Below are 19,036 nucleotides of genomic sequence, written 5' to 3'. Positions count from 1 at the left end.
CCCCCCCACCAGAATTTTCAAATCTGATGTCAGGAGATTACAGTCAGAATAACTCCAGTCAATTCTGAGACAAAAAAAATCTAAATTCTAAATTCTAAAAAAAGACTTAGAATGGAAATTTTTTTTTCAGAATTTTTACTTTTTTCCTAAAATTCATATATTTTATTTTTTTAATTTTTTTATTTGAATCTCAAAAGATTAAAGTCAGAATAATTCTACTAAATTCTGAGAAAAAATTTCTAACAATCCTTATCACTCAAATAAAAACTGCTTTAATTTGAGTGATTCAATATTATTTAAGCACACAATGGTTATCCATCCATCGGTTTAACATTTAACCGGTCTATACCTGTTTGCTATTTATTCCAGGATTTTACAGTTATTAATTCTGAAATGATAGAAAACATGGAGGAACCCTGAGAGATGGGATCAAAACAATCCTGGCAGTGGAACAAGGAGGAAGCTAAGCTAACAGCTTCCTGTAGAGATCTGAGCTGATGATGACGATGTTTTCCTACGTTGCTTCCTCTGATTAGACATTTCAGTTTAAGATTGTTTCTGATTTTATTAAATCTCCATCCGTCCAATAGCCTGAATGTCGGATTATGCAGAAATACTATAATGCAGGAACAAGAATGTCAACATTTTGTAGCGATATGGGTACAGAAACAACAGTATTTCATGTTGCTCCGTATCTATCTGCAGTGTTTGCTTGTATGGAGTGTTTTGCATCGCTCTGCTGTCCACACAGACTCACACTCTGCATGCAGCCTGAGCAGCCAGTCACTTAGTGACTCAGCAAAAGTCAAAGCCCCCTCCCTGCTCCTTCTTCTCCCCTTCACACTTGCAGCATAAAAAAACCAAGCAGCTGCTCTGCGGAGGCGAACCGAGGCCTCGTTTCATCCTGAGTTGTGAACTTCTACACTGAGGAGAAGCAAAGCACAGAAGCAGCTCATGCAGCAGCAGCAGCAACACAGGCGACTGGAACGCCACAGCATGCAGATGAGAGGAGAGGACTCAGCACAGTGGATGGAGGCACAGACGTTAGTGAGAAAGACATAATCAGAGACATACTGTGGTTGAAAGGGTGGTGGGGCGGCTGTTGTAGGTGTACCTACAGTAAACGGTAAAAAGAAGTCTCCTTTGCTCATTTGTAGCAAATAAAGGAGTGACATGAAAGGCAATTTGTGACATTCGACTAAACTGAGGGCTGATTGTTTTCCTCTCTCTCTTCAGCCCAAAGTAGGAAACAGTTCCTAGAGATTTTCATTCATCCCTTCAGGTCTCTAAGGTTGTTGATACACCCACAGCAGATGTTCCAAGCATGAAGGACCTGGCGACTTGCAAACAGCAAAAATCCAAACAGTTGATCCAAGATTTGAAGGAGCAGGAGGTGGATACTCACAGGTAGGCCGCCTTGCCCTCCTCCATCTCTTTGCCCTTGCCGCTGGTGGCCGTCTTCTTACTGCAGAGCGTGCGGGTGATGCACATGAGCAGGCCGCAGTGGCGCAGGAAGAAGCAGCTGATGTCCACCAGCACCAGGAGCAGCAGCAGCGCTCCGAGGCCGAGGCCCACCACCGCGCCGAGCCCCAGGCCGCTGAACAGGGATTCTGCTAAGGCAGGGGACACACAACCACACACACCTGTTAGCCGAGTCAGTCTGAAGGCGTCTGGTTCGAACCTTCATCCACAGGGTCAAACTCAAGACCACTTCCATTTTCATCACGTTGGCTAAAGAAGTCATGATGCAATAAACCCCTGACCTAAAACCAAACAAATAAAGTAGATCCAAAGCTTGAAGGAGATTTTTACAATGAGGCAATTTTTGCCGAAAACCCAGGAGAAAATTTGACACTTGGAATTTAGTAGAATTTAGTAGAACATTTCTAAATTAAAATCTTATTACAATATTATTAATCTAAAAGTGTTGGATTTTTGTCAAGCAAATTCTCAACCTTTCAAACTCAGAAATTTCCATCTTTTTTTTTTCTAGGAAGTTTCTGACATTAATCTCAAAATTTCAATGTTTTCTCGCCAAATTTGCATCATTTTTCAATTGCAGCTGGGGGCCGCACAGAATCAGTCCAGGGGCCACAAATGGCCCCCATTCCACACTTTGGACACCTCTTCTCAAACTGTGGTCTGTAAAGTACTGCATGTGAAAAAGTTTCTGTGCTTTTCTTACGAAAAGGAAAGCGAGAGGTTAAAGTTAGGTGTTGGAGTCAGGAGGGAGTCTCTGCTGCTGAAGGACAATCCTTCTGGTCAGGTTCCTGCAGAGTGGAGGCTGAAGGCCACAGCTCCAGCTATACATCCATATATTTCACACAAATAGAAACAACTGCAACATAAGAGAGGGAAAAAAGAAAGTAGAAACTTTCTCAGAATGACTCGAAGGTCAATGAATTCTTGCGAAGCGAGCTGGAGAGTTCCCAAACTAATCCGCGATTCTCAGTGGAGCCTGGAATAATCTTGAATATTAGCGTGAATCCCACAAAATCTCCTCCAAAACAAATCGATTTCTGCCTTACAAAGTTTCCGCTATTTAGGATTAAAGTTTCAAAGACTTGAATAAATAAGGAAAAGGAGATCTGCGGCAATCCAAAAATCTTTTTGTCGTGGCGATTTAGGTCTTTTGTTTTAAAACCCACTAAAACCTCTGGATTTCTCGAACGACAGAACGTTTGCGCGCCCTCCGGCCTCGCATCTTCATTCAGCTTTATGTGGCAGCCGCCTGCATCTCTGCAGGGAAGATGTAGTGCACATTTCCCAACTCCACTGCTCCACAGAGCATCATTAACATGCTGATGTTTCAGCCTGAATACTTCGGGCGCCTCTCGTTTCACAGCTTGCAGCCAATAACTGGTTCATGTGGGGCAGAAACTCCACTTTTTCAGGCAGGGGAAAAAAACAAAACACGGCGGGCTTGGAGAAAGCCAGCGATGGATTGAATTAATAAAATAAATACATCAGGGTAGGACAGTGCAGGGCAGCTCCCATGGGGCAGGAATGAATAGAGCCGGGGCCTTAAGAGATCCTGGGGTTGAGCAAAGTGAAAAGAAGCAGTGAGGACGGCTGGAGGTCAGCGAGGCTGGGAGTAATCAGTGATTGGAGATAGACTCAACCTACCTGTTCAGATAAAGCTTCCAGTCAGAGAGGCTTAGCTTCTCTCTGTTTGCTGCTGGAGGACAGCGGCCAGCTTTACTCGCTCCATTTTCCACTAATACTCTCTCTGTTTGCCATTTTTGCTGTCATTAACTTGGTGCTGCCTCTTTGTTTTCTCTTTTTATGGAAAGTATTTGACTCAGCAGCTGTGTTTAAATTACAAATATACACATATGTTGTGGTGTTTCCATTAAATAAGAAATGAATCAGCAGTGGATGTAGACAGCTACATGAGATTATAGTTACGATTCAGCCAATCAGAGGAGACTTTGGCATCTTATCCAGGCAGCTACAAACACGGGGAAATTGCTGATTGGACATTGTAGTCGGCCATTTTACAGAAAAAAGATGGATTCCAACACGTTAGAATGACACTAATTATATGTAAAAAGCATTATCTTCCTACTACTTGCTGTTGTCGTCTTCTTTGTTGTTTCTGCCAGTAGTAACTCATGATGTGAAAGAAATGTTTCCATCACAATTTTGCGAAACATATCTGTTTTGATACGGCTGAAAAAAAAGAAAAAAAAAGAAACCCCCTTCTTTTTTTTACAGGAAACATGAGTTTTTTCAAAAGTAGCATTTATTTCATAATTTCCACTTGAATAATTTTATGGTTAGCAGAAACGTAGCTAGTGATTCTGTCTTTCCTAAACCTAATCGGACTGGAATAATCAGGATTGAACTGGATTAGAATCCAGTTCGATAACAGTGGAACATAACTCAGTTTATTTAGGGAAAATTTGTGTTTTCACAGATTTTTTCTAAAGTTTTATAAATAAAATGCAGCTTGGTTGTTATTAGCGTCTGGCAAAACAACTTCATTGAGTGTATCAATGCATATTAAAGTATATTTGGTTACAGTTATAACATTCAGGGTCCACTGTACATTTAATTTTATATAAATACTACTAAAATTAATTAGCTGGAGAAACATTTTCTGGTGCATTCAATCGTTTGTCAAAGAAGGAGAATTAGCAAAAATGATCCAAAAATAATTGCAGAACTATCTACTAGCCGCCTTAAATCCTGATAAACAAAGTTGTTGGTGCGAGCAAAATTGAGCAACATATTCAAAAAGGGGATGAATGTTGTGTTTGATCCCTCAACAAGACAGGAGGAGGCGATATCTCCTTTTGGACGCCGTCCAACTGAATGCAAAACCCAGAGGACTCACTGTAAACAATTTCAAGGTCCACAAAACAACTTTATAGCCGTTATTAACGCACAAAACAAGAATTACAGAGGTCAAAATATGTGCAGCAGAGGCCACGGTAACCCAAGGAGAAAGCTCTTACAGACAGCAACCAGCAGTGGATTCCCCCCTTTAGAAGTTCAAATTAATTAACCCTGAACATTGCTTTTGAACTTAAACAGAGGCGGCGAGGCTTTAAGGTTAAAAGTCTGAAATACAGTGAAACAGGAGCGTTCCTACGGGACAATGTCAGGATCGCAAGGGCAATGTTGACATTTGGAGCTGGGAAGGAAAGCAACAGCGGGAATCAAGAAAAATATATAAAAAAAAGGTATAAAATTCTGCAATACAATGATTGATCATCAATAAGAGATCCAAAATGATCACGAAGACAAAATGAAGCGTTCAAAAATCAGAAGAAAATGAGAAGAAAATTTAAAATCAATCTGTGAAATATGCAGAAATGAAACAAAAAAGGATAAAAACAAACAAGAAAAGCAATAAATAATGACCCAAAATTGAGAAAACATTGTTAAAGGAGACCTATGATGTTCCTTTAAACAGGTCAGGATAGATCTATGGGTAATAAAAAAACATGTTCCTTACATTTTGTTGAGATTTCAGTCTATTTTGAGCTACCTCCAGAATGAGCTGTCCCTTTAAATCCAAATAATCTGCTGCTGGCCACGCCCCCCCAACTCAATGTTTACACTCGTACATGAAAATGGCTGCAAACTCATGCGCAATTATACATCTTTGAAAAGCAGAAGTGGAGCTATCTGCACAGCCAACAAGAAAGCCGGCAGTGTTTTCTGGATGATAAGTCAACAACAAAATGCTTAGTAACGCAGATTGGGTTGCTAGGCGATGGACAGAGCTCCTGTGGGGTTGTTAGGTAACATCACAAATCAGCAGGTACTGCTGATTTGTGATGTTACATTCAGAAGGTTTTGACACTGCTCAAAAAACTTTAACTTATTGCCAATTATTGTTTTTTTGCAAGCCAAATGGAAGTACAAAAATGTGCAAAATATGAATGTTGAACAATATTCAAAATGATTATAAAAATGAACACAATTGTGAGCAATTAAAAAAGCTAGTAGTTGACCTGGTGCATGTCTTGTTCCTCGGTACAGAACCTGATTGCTTCTGCACCCACAGTGGAAACCTGAACCCAGATGACTCTCACGTCTGTGGCTTTGTTCTCGACTCACAGCCGAAGCTTCAGACAACAGAGCCTGGCAGCGATCCCAGGCACAAAGAGACTGAACCTGGTGGCAAAGGGAGCTCTAATTAAAACTCTTTGCCTTTCCACGAAACAGAGCGACGTGGGATTTGCGACTTCAAGACCAGATCAATTTCTTTTTTCATTGCCACAGGCGGCTGTTTTCTGTTTTACCCTTTTGAAGGTTGATTTGAGCTAATTTGGCTGCAGAAGCTGCAGATTCAGCGGCCGTAAACAACAACTCAAGCATTCCCGTTTTCCAAAGTCGAAAAGAAACACTGAGCAAATACTTTACTCAGCTATCATCAGTCTGCTGCAGATTTAAGTTAAAAAATAAACCAAAAAAAATCTCCAAAAATGTTCTTGATAAGTTTTGTCATGTAGCAAAATTTTAGAACCTAAATATGCTGCAATTTTCCTACTAAGTAAAAAAATTGCTGTTTGCGATACGCCAAAACTCATAATTACGTCAAAAAAATTTACGTCTGTTATATTTTTCACCGATGGGTTGATGACGCGGGCTGCACAGTGGCGCAGTTGGTAGAGCTGTTGCCTTGCAGCAAGAAGGTTCTGGGTTCGATTCCCGGCCCCGGTCTTTCTGCATGGAGTTTGCATGTTCTCCCTGTGCATGCGTGGGTTCTTTCCGGGTACTCCGGTTTCCTCCCACAGTCCAAAAACATGACTGTTAGGTTAATTGGTCTCTCCAAATAGCCCCTAGGTGTGAGTGTGTGTGTGCATGGTTGTTTGTCCTGTGTGTCTCTCTGTTGCCCTGTGACAGACTGGCGACCTGTCCAGGGTGTACCCCGCCTCTCGCCCGGCACGCCAGCTGGAGATGGGCACCAGCAACCCTCCCGACCCCACCAAGGGACAAGGGTGCAGGAAAATGGATGGATGGGTTGATGACGCATAACGGTTCATTCTGTACTGGAATCTACAGGGTCAACACAGGAAGGCTAACTTTACCCGAGCTGTTGTTCATTATACTGTGTTTGACGGTGTAATTTTAGATAATGCCACACTGTGTCACTGTTGGCTGTAATTTAAAAAACAACAACAACAAAGAAACAGTGAGGTGAATCTGGATCGCTTCCCACATGAAAAAAATGAAGAGTGCAGTGGGAGAAAGTCAGAACCGAATACAACTTCCGAAGGACCTACATTTGTGCTCTCAACATTTCTCTCCAGAAGACTTTGAGTCATTTGTATGAGCAAAACTGACAAAGGCTCTAACAGGTGATCATTACCTTAACGAGCTAAAAAATATTTTTTCCACAAAGTGCCTGAACTGTGCTGCCGCTGGAGTAAAAATGCTGGAAAGAACATCAGACAACAGCGCTGGAAGCTCTGTTAAATGCTGACGGAGAGTAAACAAAAACTAAAAAACCTACAGTTATCACTTTATTGTTTTTACATCTAAAATGAATATTTCTCACATGAGGTTTATTGTTACAGTTAATCATGGATCCTTTGAAATAAACGCCTAAATTAAATCAATCTGTGTGTAATAAATCTCTACAAATATGAGGCCCAAAACTGGAAAAATAATGTTTCGATCTATAAAAAAAAAATTGAAAATATTGTAGCTCTTGCCTCATAACTTATTTTCCTCAGCAGTTCTACTCGGTTATGTCTAACATGTTTCTATATTAAATCCCTCAACAGGGGGAGTGGTTGTCTCCACTCCGTTGCGTCTGTGGTAATATTTTTTTAGCACTGACCGTGCTGCAGCACCGTTTCTTATTTCATGCTCTCTGGCTGGAGGTCAGTCTGCTAGAAACAGCCTGAATGCTTCCCTGCTTGACGTTTTTAATCACATCTACATTTCGGACTCAAGGCAGCAATGGAGGAAACTCAATCTGGCAAACTAATGCCGCCTGACGGCTGTTTGTTGATTTCAAAGAGAGATAAATGGAACATTTTCCGCTGGTGTCAAATTTATTTGGCTGTCAATTTTCAATTTTGGTTCAGAATGTAATTTAGCTTGTCTTCCGTCAGCTGTAATTTACTTGAATTCATGACAGAGCAATAATAACCATCATTATTGCCGTCTTCTCTGTAATTTCTTTCTATTCTGCTAATATTGCTGAAAAACCTCTTTTCCAACTTGACACAAAGAGTTTGACGTTTTTCACAATTCAGGTTTTATTTTGTCTTCATATTTTAAACATTGTTGTTGTCAACAACCATTTTTCTCAGTTGTGGTTAGAATATGTTCACAAGACACTTTATGTAGATAACAGCGAAGACTTGCTTAAACTTAAATCGCATCAGAATGGAAAAAAAGAGAAAATTTATTGACTTTTAATGTCTGATGGTTACATAAGCTGGTCCAGAAAAAAAAACATTTTTCTTGTTTGTAATGTAAGGTCTAGCCTGGTCATTTCCTTCCTACGCAGTTGATTCTCATTTCCCTTCAGTGCCGTTTGGAGTTTCTCTCATTGATCTTGATTTCTCAGGATGAATTTCAACGAGACCAATCAGCAAAAAGGAGGAGGAGTGAATTATAGAATTATAGTCAATGATCGTTAGCTTCTTGAAGTTTAGAAAATCTGTGAGCGCTAATCTGTTTACCACAGTCCAGCAGCTGAATGCATTTAGTCCTAAATGTGGTGAAGACGCCATGTTAAACATTAAAAAGTATCGGAATAGCATGTTGAGTTATTCTGGCTTCTAAAACCGCATTTTCTTTAGAAAATGTAAGATATTCAGACAATTTTTTGCTTATAATTGGAAGTTAAGTTCCTCAGATAATATTGTAATATTGAAATGAAACTCAAACGTTCACAACTGAAAGTATCACCTTGTTTATTCGAGTGTAGGGTGTCCTAACTTTTCTCCCACTGCACTGAATCTCATTGAAAACTTCCTGGTTATTCTACCAAATACTGATTTCCAAACTCTTCCTGAGTTAAAACAGTATTGTTGTTTCTAAATTAATATGAACTTGTTTCTTTGCATTATTTGAGGTCTGAAAGCATTGGATCTTTTGCGTTATTTTTCTGCAAATAAAAAACTAAATTTTTGCTTGTAATTTCGGAGACATGTTCCCAGTAGTTCATAGAATAAAAGAACAATGTTCATTTTACTCTAACTTATACTTATAAAATGTAAAATCAGGTCTCTTATTTTTTTAGAGCTGTATATTTAATTCAGTAAAGAAAACAAGTTAAGATTAGACATCAAAATGTGAACATTCATTTGAAATGACAGAATATTTAATGGGGTGTCCTAATTTTCAGAGTGATTTACTTCGAACAGTCCAGTTTGCAAATTTAGACATTAAAGCAACAAAGATCAATTGGATGGATGACTGTTTTTGTGTTATCACGTCAAGACAAAGTCTTTCGGCAGGAAATCGTTTGGAGTTTTCTCAAACTTCCCCAGAGTGGGAATGCAGCAACCATTAATTCCTATTTCTCTGCTCTATTAACCCCTTTCCTGGCTTCCTCTGATTACTTGTTGATCTATAGGCCTATTAGCAGCATTATTCAACAACCAGACATCCAAGAGCATGGGTGGCACCTGAAGACATTCATATACATCTCTGACAATAGCATCTCGTTAGGCCTGACCCGTGATTGACTGTCTATAGATTGGATCTGCGAGGAACTGACTCAATTAATAATGACCAGACGAGAGCTCATTGATTGTGACATTAGTGGGGATAAACATGATCGTTAAGGGATGGGTGTAAGGATTCATTTGCATGGCTCAGTCTGATATGTGACGAGGAGGCCTGAGGGGGAAACTTTCTTTGAGGAGGGCCTCAGAAAGCGAAACTTAATAATTAAACTCGGCTCGGTTTGAAGGAGAGGGATGAATCCTCTCTCTTTTGTCAATTTCCTCGGAGGAAGCATTCGATCCCGGACGAAACTCGAGTGCACTCAAGAGCCGGCGAAGAAGTAATGAAAAAGCATGGAAAATTACTCCAAACGCACAAGCATATGGCATTTTTTAACAATCTACCTCAAAGGAAAAGATTTGGTCCACTTTTAGTAATCGCTACTATCTGGGGTAAAAAAAAAAAAAAAAGAATCAAGACCTTGATCTTTGTAGCTAAAATCTGATCTTAAAACAGCCAGAAAAACACAGCAGCAGAGCTGCTGCCGAAATGGGTCCTGGAACGTCAAAATGCCCTCCGCGGCTGCTAGGCAGGTTTCCTGAACATGAGTTCGTCCTGTATGCAACTTTTTGACGCCGTCTTCTCAACAAGATCCAAAATCTCCAAGAAACTCTTTGCTGAATCTGCACCATGAAGAATTAACGCAGCTTTAAAGGTAAATGGGTTTCCCACCCGGTACCAGCAAGGGTTGCCTAATAAAGTGGTCAGTGAGTGTACATTAAGGTGAAAAATGATAGATCTTCGCTTGGTTTCTTTTCATTATTTCCTCCTTGCGTATTTTAATTTTTAATACTCAAACATTAAATTAACAGTCATAGCTATGACTAATTTAAAACCTCATAAAATCTTTGGAAACTCAAGCATAGAGCTGTAAAATCCATCAGATAATGAATTCTTTGGATGGAAAAAAAGAGATAATCACAGCTAAATTAACCGCCAGCCCTTTCCTTTTGGTAGCTTCCTCCCAACAGTCCAGTTTGATTATTTTCTCTGCTCTCTGCTGAGGACAAGGCGCTGAGGTCTTAAAGGGATGGACGTACTGGGAATACACTCGGCTGGGTTATGATGTGTAAACAATATTCAGTTGATTTGAAGGGGCCACATCAAAATTAGATCACCTCGGTTGTAAGAACTGGTGCTTTTAGACTTCAGCGAGTTTTCGTCACGTCTAGAGGTTGCTGTGTTTTGATTGGTTGATGCACAATTTTGAAGTATTGCATTAGAAAAGCTTGAAGAAAATAAATAGTTTATTCAATTTCTCAGCAAAATTGGTTTTTGACGTTTTGGAAAAAGAGCAAATGCACCAAAACTGAAACACATTTAAAATGGCCTAGTCCAAACCTCCAGCATGTAAGAGAGGACTGTTAGCTCGGAGAAAGTCTAGGCTAGGATTGGAGTGGTGAGTCTGTGCCTTACCAGGGGCACGAAACCCTCAAAAACTTTAAATTGGGGCTCTGGAGTCCGTTCCTACAGTTTTTAGAGGACGACTCTACATTTTCTGAGTTGTGTGGTCCATGCTACCTTATAAATGCTAACTCTTGTTTACCACAGCCATACAGTGTCAGCATCAATAACAGATTGATTCCTCTTCTTTAAAATCTATTGATCGTTTACATCATTTACATCCAGATTGACCAAATCTGGCTTCTTCTGGTGCAGAATTACGACACGTCTCATGTTAATGACTTAAAAGTTATATAAAATGCGACATGACTGTTCCGATTGATTTAGTACCACATATGGAAGTGAAGGATTGCAATTGGGACATTCATGCTGCCAGAAAAAGGTCAGATATGCATCTTTCAATAGGACCTCAAATATTAAGGTTTAATCTTTGGCACCAGGTAAAAAAACACCAATGATCCCAAATCCAGGAGTAAAAATAGAGCCTCTCCTGAAAATGAGCAGCTAAGCGAACTCAGTGTGGAGTCTTGTTTTACCAGTTGAGGCGTTTAGCAAAGATTAAATCTGTGTATCTCGCAGCAGTCTAGAGACAGTAATCCTTGCTTTTATCACATCGCTCAATTATTGTAATGGACTTCTTTTCCAGGCTGCTGTTTCTTGCTTACAGCTATTATTTTTCTGTTGGTTTTTACCTTCGTTCTTTCAATTTTTGCTACTTTGCTTGCTGTACAGCTTGTCTCTTTTGAAATAAGTCTGGTCTGATCTCTAGGTAGATTTCAAACTTCAGGAAGTTGACTCGTTGAAGGTCAGCCTGCACCACAGGAAGGTGATACGTCCAAAAATATGAAGCCACCGCCATCTGGTGAGGTGGGTTTTCCTCTGATTGAGGCATCCCGACAGACCAGCTGTCCTGCGAGTTAAATTGAGGAAGCGGAGCAGGAAACGGCACATGTTAACTTGCCTGTTCATCAGAATGTGATGCTGCAGAGGATTTATTCCATACTTGCTGAGAACCAGCAGCTATCTGAGCCTAAATATAGACAGCAAGCATTTACACCTTGTGATGGTATGCATTCCCCATCCCCAGTCTGCTCTCCAGTTCAAAACTCCTTAATAGCTGTAAACTAACTCTCCTTGTGCATCTCGGAGCTGCTTGTTGTGGCTGATAGTCGGTAGTATTGCATATCAAACTTGGTGTTTGGCTCATTTTTCTGCTTTTCAGGATGACATTGATATCGTCTCTTTGTAGCTGCGCTCGGAAACCCAATCCTCTGATCGCTATGGGATTATCTGCTCTATGAATAAATAAGTGGAAACACATCAGCTGGGATCTTATATCATACTGGTACACCAGTGAGTACATTACAGGCATTATTATGTTGACTGCGGCATATTTTACACAAAGCAAACAAACAGAAGTCTTTGATTACAGTTCTGTTTACAGTTAAATCCCCATCGTTCCGTTTGCATGAATCCCCCAAGACGGTTTGATTTACATGCCTGATAATCGGGGAAGTGGCTTAGAGGCACGTTAAGCCACAGATGGAGTTTTTATCTTGGCGTACTGGTTGTTAATCGGAAAAGAATTGCTTTTTCATCAGAACGGAAACAGATTGTGACAGGGACGCAGTCATATCTGTTGATACTAGTGTTCTTTTAAACGAATGATGCTACGTTTTAAAATTATTCACATTACCTCAGGTGACTAAAACAACACAAATGGATATTTTTGCTTATTTTAACTGTACGCAGTTCTTTAAATATCCAGTCAATAAATATATTTTCCCATTTATCCACAACAACTGGAACTTTCAAAATCTAGCAAGTTATTCTTGAACTTTACCATCTATTAAAAGTGTTTCATCAGATTAAACTGAAATAAAACCCGTTTCCTGCAACGGCGGGAGTGAAACTACCGTAATAACCCGATATTGGATGGAAAGCACAACGTCTCCCATTTCAGAAACCGTTGAAATTTTTCAGATAGCGCAAAGTGTTGTGGAATTACGGCACTGCAAAGTTGGCTTGTAAAAATGTGTCATTGCCGACACGTTTGGCTAATTGGAGCTAGTGGCTAATCATCAATATGTTCATAAACCACATAATATCTTAACCTACAGAACTCAAATGTGGAGTTCCTCAGGGTTTAGTACTTGGACTAATGTTTCTTATCTTTTTACAGATGATATTAATCTGTGCTGCTTATTAGTGCTGCTCTTTGAGGTTCTCTTGAATTAACTTAGCATGCTACCACTAGCATGCTAACATGCTAACTTTATAAAAATCCTAAGATTCACAGAATATTGTTGTGATTTTCAGAAGAAGTAAAAACACTTTACATGCTAAAAATGAACCACAATAATTTCCCATGATGCATTTTCATACAATAATAATAATAAAAACTGGCTATCTGATTAAAACTCAAAAATGTTTGAGCATTTTTCCCGCTATGATAAATAACACAAAGTGAAATATTTGATATTAGACTATAAGTTAAAGTCTGTTCAAACTACCTGACTAAACAGAAATAAATGTTTAAAATATTAAAATCGGAAGCTATGACAGTATTTTTGATTCACTGGGATTACTTCCTGAAAATACCAACAATAAAAAAAAAATAATAAAAAGTTTTGCTCAAGCTCCTGGAAAAGAGGAGAAAAGCCTGTCAAGATCATTCTCCCCTCCAAGTGCTTTGATGAGATTATTACAAAGAAAATCCATCACGGCTGTTTCAATCAAAGCCTCTTTATGACGCATGAAGCAAAAAAAATAAATAAATAAAAAAAAGCGAGGAGAGAGCCAGAAAATAAATGCAGGAGCCACAACAAAGCTGGGCGCTGGCAGCGGCAGACCGAGTCAGGCTGCAGGGGGAAAATCAAGAAAACTCAGACATCAAACTACTTCATTTTCTGCAAGGCACACGCTGGCTGTAAGTACCTGGTTTTATTTTAGATTTATGCATTTTTTAAGCTGGATGGAAGACGTAAAAGTGACCAATTTGTTCTGGTTTCTCCATTTTTCCAAGACAAAAACAGTTTTAGAGTTAAATGGGTTTAGATTTATTTATAAAGTAAAGAAAGAAAAATGTAAACCAATAATCAGTGTCTCTTGACCCAGTTTCAGAAGCCATCAGAGGCCCACAGCATCACAGATCCACCACCGTACTTAACACTTTGTCTGAGCTGCAGGTTTCCATCATTTCTGTCTTTGTTTCACAGTAAATGCAGCTAAAATTAGAGATGGTTCGTCAAAAAAGAAGAAATCAAAAGACTTTTGGTTTGCTTTAAGAAAGCAGGGACCAAGATGTGAATGTTTTTGGGGATTATGATACTCTATATGTGTTAACATTGCTATAGTTTGTTGAAAATATGCAAAACGTTTAAAATGAAATAGAGATGTACCTCAAATAAAATCAAAAATTTAGTATATTTTATAAATTTGAGTCAATTTTGTATGAAATGACGACGTGAAACAGAAAATTTGTGTTTTCCTAACAAAAGATTGCATACAATTTTGCTGGAACCGTTATTCTTTAAATTAAATAGAACATTTTCATCGACACTTCTTCCTTCCACTCAACTTTTCAGTAACATGCATGGATACTTGGATATTTTTGCTTTAAAATCTATTTTATTTATTTATTTTAATCCGAACACTTTTCTACTGACTCCAAATTGACTCGGTTGCACCTGGTGGGAAAAGAAATGTGAAATAAAAAGAAGAAGCAAATTGAAAAGGGAATCAAGGGCTGTTTTGCAATCAGCACATTTTTCTCCACAAGCAGAAAAAAGAAGGAAAAGTATGCAGCCAGTTATAAACTGAAATAGTACAGAGGAAGAAGTGAAAAGAGAAGCAATTCAATACACGACAAATGCATAATACATAGGAGGAGAATTGAATAGAGGAGATTGCTTGGCGAGAGACAGAGGGCACATATATGTGGACTCAGTTTGTTTCATTAGGTCTGCAGTCGGGTCTTTATGCAGCATGGCGGAGGATAAAAACACGGCAGCAGATTGGACCTCAAATGGAAGTGGCGGATGTTTCACATCTAATATCGCTGATTGATTCTGAAGAGAGTTCTTCAGCATCTGACCTGATTTAGAGGAGCAGGAAACGACGAGTCCGCAGCGTTTCTCCAAAAAAAATAAACTGATTTTGGCTGGAAATATGAAGAACGATGTCTTAATGTTAAACTTTAACAGGACCTGGGGTCGGCTTAGCTGGACAACACCATGTTAGAAATGTTTTTTTGGGGGGGGTTTTGTCCCAGGCTCTCTGCTTCGATTCCCCGCTGTTCGCTAACAAGAGAGGACAGCCAATCGAAGTGACCCACCTTCAGCTCGCCACTTCCCAGCTCTTGTTTTCTGGCAGAAAAGCGAGCCCGCACTCCGGCGGCCCATTTAGCCGCCGCGGTAATGACAGAGGCAAACACTGGCTGCATCCAAACTGGCACAAATGGACGCAGTAAAAGGCAGAGAGGCAAAAAACAAAACAAAACTGAAACACGGCGCTTTAGTTTCCCAGCTGATTTCTTACATGTAGCGGTTAGATTTTTATATCAGATAAAGACAAGATGAGTTAGTAATGATTTATTTGTAAGAAGGAGAAAAAACTGTTACTTCTAACTCTCTGGTCAGGTCTTTTTTGGAAGCTTACTGCTAAAAATTTAATTTTAAATATAAAAAAGAAGAAAACTGGACTTTTTTTAAAAAGAGGTTTCACCTCCAGTTCAGAAACAAATATAAAAATTTCACTAATATGGATGTTAAGGTCAATGAAGGTCATTAAAATGGTCATTATGAGACAACTTTGCTGCTATATTATGATCTTGTTTATTTCAGAGACAACAAAAATAAAATTTTAAGTGGATTTTGGAGAATGTTTCAAAATCTTACTCAGTATTTTTGATCTACTGTCTCGGTGAACGAGATCCGATCTCTTGCTGAAAAGCTACTTGTAAGTTCCTACTAGTGTACTAAGACATTTGCACTTGAAATTAGACAAAAGTACTTGGGAATATTTAGTTTTTCTGCTGCATTGTGAGACTTGCTTTCAGTTCTCTGAGATATTTCTTTTACTTTTGCTCGTCGGCGCTCTTTACCAGGAAATGAAAAGCAACAGTAAAGTTCAGAAGCTCTTTCAGTGTTTTCAGAAAGCCTGAAAGAGGAAGGTAAAGTGGGACGATGTTTACCTTTATCGTGCTTTTACCTGTAATGTCGGGCTTCTGCGGCATGAAGAACTGATAGAAGGTGGGCTCCGATAGGCCCTTGACGTTGCGGGCTGTGATTTCCACTTCATATCTCGTGTTCCACTGCAGCGGCTGCAGCATCGCAAAGTCGTTAGCTCCTGGAACCAGCTTGGTCATCCACTGTTCCTCTTTATCCTGCAGGAAAGGGACCAAAAAATAAATTAAAATCCGGGTCAAAGCGTGTTACTTTGATAAACGACAGGTTGGGTTTTAATCCAGTCTCCCTTTACTCCTCTGGCCAAATGCGCTTATGTTCCAACCTGGCAACCCATCGCACCAAATCAAGCTCATTGGACGGAGCCAGTAGTGCTGATTGTAGAGTGGAAGGAAAATTACTTTTTGCAATGAAATATCCTCAAAAGTGTGGTGAGCTTTTTATGATGAATCATGATGTGGAATATTTATTTTCTGTTTACTCTACTTTGCTTTTGTTTTAATCTGCAATTAAATCAATTTCTTTTGCACAAATTATGAACCTGAATACTTTATAGAGTTTCATATTTTTTCTTATTTCTCCAAGAAACATTTCAAGCTTCTGCCCTTGAGCTGCCTGTTCAAAAAGTGACACAAAGTCACAACACCTTGACAGAGTATATTCATAAAAAAAATGCTGTTTATGCTATAAAAACAGATAATGTTTGCTCAGAAAATACTGAAATATGTTGCTAAAATATCTACTTATTGAATAATACATAAAAAATCACATATGTGATGATTCAAACTGACATTTTTTTTATTATTCCCAAAGAGAAATTGAATATCTGGCTGTGGGAAGGAAGTATCTCCTGTACCAGTTTGTGTTACTGGGCGTATAAAGACGCCTCTGACTGGGGACACCCTGTTTCATGAGTTGTCTTTAATTTCCTTGACTTCATATTAGGTTTGCTTTCCTCTTTTTGATAAAACTCCACTTTGAGATGGCGGCCATCTTGGTCAGGTCACAGGGATTTCATTCCAGAGGCAGAGGAATACGTAGAATAAAAGATATGAAGAAAAAAAATGAATATTTATGTGCTAGGAGTTTTTATTTTAGGTTTCTATTGTTGAAAATCATCTTTCCTTTTCTTTATATCCCACTTTAACGCATTATTTTTGTGTTCCTCCATCATATGATACACTCCACAGCCTCTTTAACCCTTATGCTCTACATTTAATCTGAACCACCATTAAAATAGACGAGCAAATCCTGAGAGACGGTTTGTCCTCTCATTAAAATTGTAAGCGAAACGAGATGTGAAAAACAGAGATCTGCCAGCAGAACATTATTCATTTAAGGAACCAACTCAACCCAGCAGCAAATCAATCAGCCTCGCCTGGTGTGCATGGGATTATTATGTCAAATATGAAAAAAACTCCATCAGCGTGAGTTACTTTTTAGAAAATGTAAGAGCATGCCTTGTGCAAACTGAATGGCCTCATGTAAATTTAATGAACGCTTGATTTCCAAACCGCGCCTGTTGTGTTTCACTCTCTTTGTGCTCGACGTCAGAAACAGGAGTGATAAATGTGAAACATTTATTCTGTCTGCTAAACAGAGCTGCTCAGTAATCAGAGCCGCTCATGAATAATAATTCAGAATGTAAACCTGGGCTAAAAGAGCAGCACAAAGTTATTTATCCTGAAAGAAACGGAGCAAACTTCCATTCTGTCAAAAATTCCCTCTGTATTTTATCTCACTGGATACTAATAAAAATGATTTACATTTACTTTATTGTTTTAATTTGCTCTCCAAAATGATAAATTGTAATGTTTATTGCTTGTTCATGATGTTGAAATGTGCTGTACAAATGAATTTGTACAGCACAAGAATTTGCATCTGAACTCCCAAAGAAATAAAAAAAGAAAAATCTGAACCATAATTAATAGACAAAATTAACTAAAAAAACACATTAATAACAATAATAATAGATTAATGATGCTATAAATAAATGGTTCTAATAACAAAAGATAAAATAATTTGCAGTGGATTATTTCACCCGTCTCAAAAAAACCCCCTTAAATTTCCTGGAGAACTTTGAAATAAATTAGCGAAAACACAAAGTTTTAACAGACTGAAGGGTTTTCTGACTCACTGTTTTGTATTTGACGATGTATTCCACGATGGGCATCCCACCGTCGTCCTGCTTGACCAGCCCCAGCCTGTAGGCCTTCCCCACGCCCCTCTGGCCGTGGACCGCCGGCGGACTTGGTTCTCCTGAGGACGACAAGTGTCACATCTTCATCACTTTGCTCTTTTACTGCGTCTCCTTTCCAACGTTTCTGCACTGTTTTCCCAGACGTTTGGTGGATAAATAAAACGCTCACAGTGAAATTCCCTGCAGACGAGGAGAATCTGACAGAATCCATTCCAGGTTCTGATAATCTAAACTCATATCTGTGAAAGTCGGGGAGGTTGAGGCTCTCTCCAATATAAATACACCCGGGTTGTGTAATGTGGCAAATAGGCCTCATTCTGCAGAGTTGCTGATGCTCTGAATAGATTCTGGAGGCATGTAATGCATTTCTGTGCATTTCTGTCACACATCCAATATTTGTATTAAATCAGAACCAAAACATTTCCATATTCCTGCTGAATCGAGCCGTTTTAGTTTGCAGCCTGAACTGCTGAGGGGGCCGACGACTCAACATCAACACACAGTGAGACGTTAGAAACCGTTAAAATGAGAGCCAGGCGTCGTTATCGCCAGTTTTGATTGGTTAAAATGGATCCCGACTTACGGATGGGTAAAGTCTGGAAGGTCTCCGTGTGGCTGAACTCCCCCTGACCTTTCCCGTTCACGGCTGCGACTCGCACCTCGTACGTCGTGTTGGGCTCCAGTCCGGTCAGAACTACGGTGGCTGCAGAGAGACAAAACCACAGCTCACTTTTTCTGTTTGCAGAAAAACAAAACACAGGAGAAGAGGTTTATTTTAACACATCACTTTAATGAGCATCATTGCTCCATTTAATGCAGGAAACAGCAGCTTTTTCTGCAGCAGGTTGGATTTTTTACTATTCAGCTGATTTCTAACATTAGAGGCTAACAGAGCTCTAACCTGCTAGCCTCCTAATTCTTTTTAAAAATGACATCCTCTTTAAAGTGTCACTAACACAATAAAACAAGTTGCATGATTTGAAAATATAGCGCTAGTGCTTCATTTGAGGAAGAAACTAGTTAAATAGCTATTAACTAATAG

The 19,036-nt window shown here is 39.2% G+C and overlaps 1 protein-coding gene across 4 annotated transcripts in view; it reads right to left on the bottom strand.

Annotated features, from left to right (window-relative positions):
* ncam2 (neural cell adhesion molecule 2) overlaps positions 1-19,036 on the bottom strand; it is a 315,894-nt gene that overhangs the window by 7,550 nt on the left and 289,308 nt on the right. For 2 of the 4 annotated variants that reach the window (XM_008429279.2, XM_017301986.1), the window contains 4 exons: positions 18,578-18,697; positions 17,932-18,053; positions 15,820-15,994; positions 1,406-1,613 (listed from right to left, as the gene is read on the bottom strand). In XM_008429279.2, the coding sequence (XP_008427501.1) occupies positions 1,406-1,613; positions 15,820-15,994; positions 17,932-18,053; positions 18,578-18,697 (625 nt within the window). Of the gene's footprint in view, positions 1-1,074; positions 1,115-1,405; positions 1,614-15,819; positions 15,995-17,931; positions 18,054-18,577; positions 18,698-19,036 lie in introns of all 4 variants that reach the window. The other 2 variants (XM_008429298.2, XM_008429289.2) reach the window with 2 other exon arrangements.

This window comes from Poecilia reticulata, linkage group LG2 (genome assembly GCF_000633615.1).
Source record: "Poecilia reticulata strain Guanapo linkage group LG2, Guppy_female_1.0+MT, whole genome shotgun sequence".
Lineage (NCBI taxonomy): Eukaryota > Metazoa > Chordata > Actinopteri > Cyprinodontiformes > Poeciliidae > Poecilia > Poecilia reticulata.
Note: the sequence above shows the minus strand (reverse complement) of the source record. Positions and strands in the feature narration are given on the sequence as shown.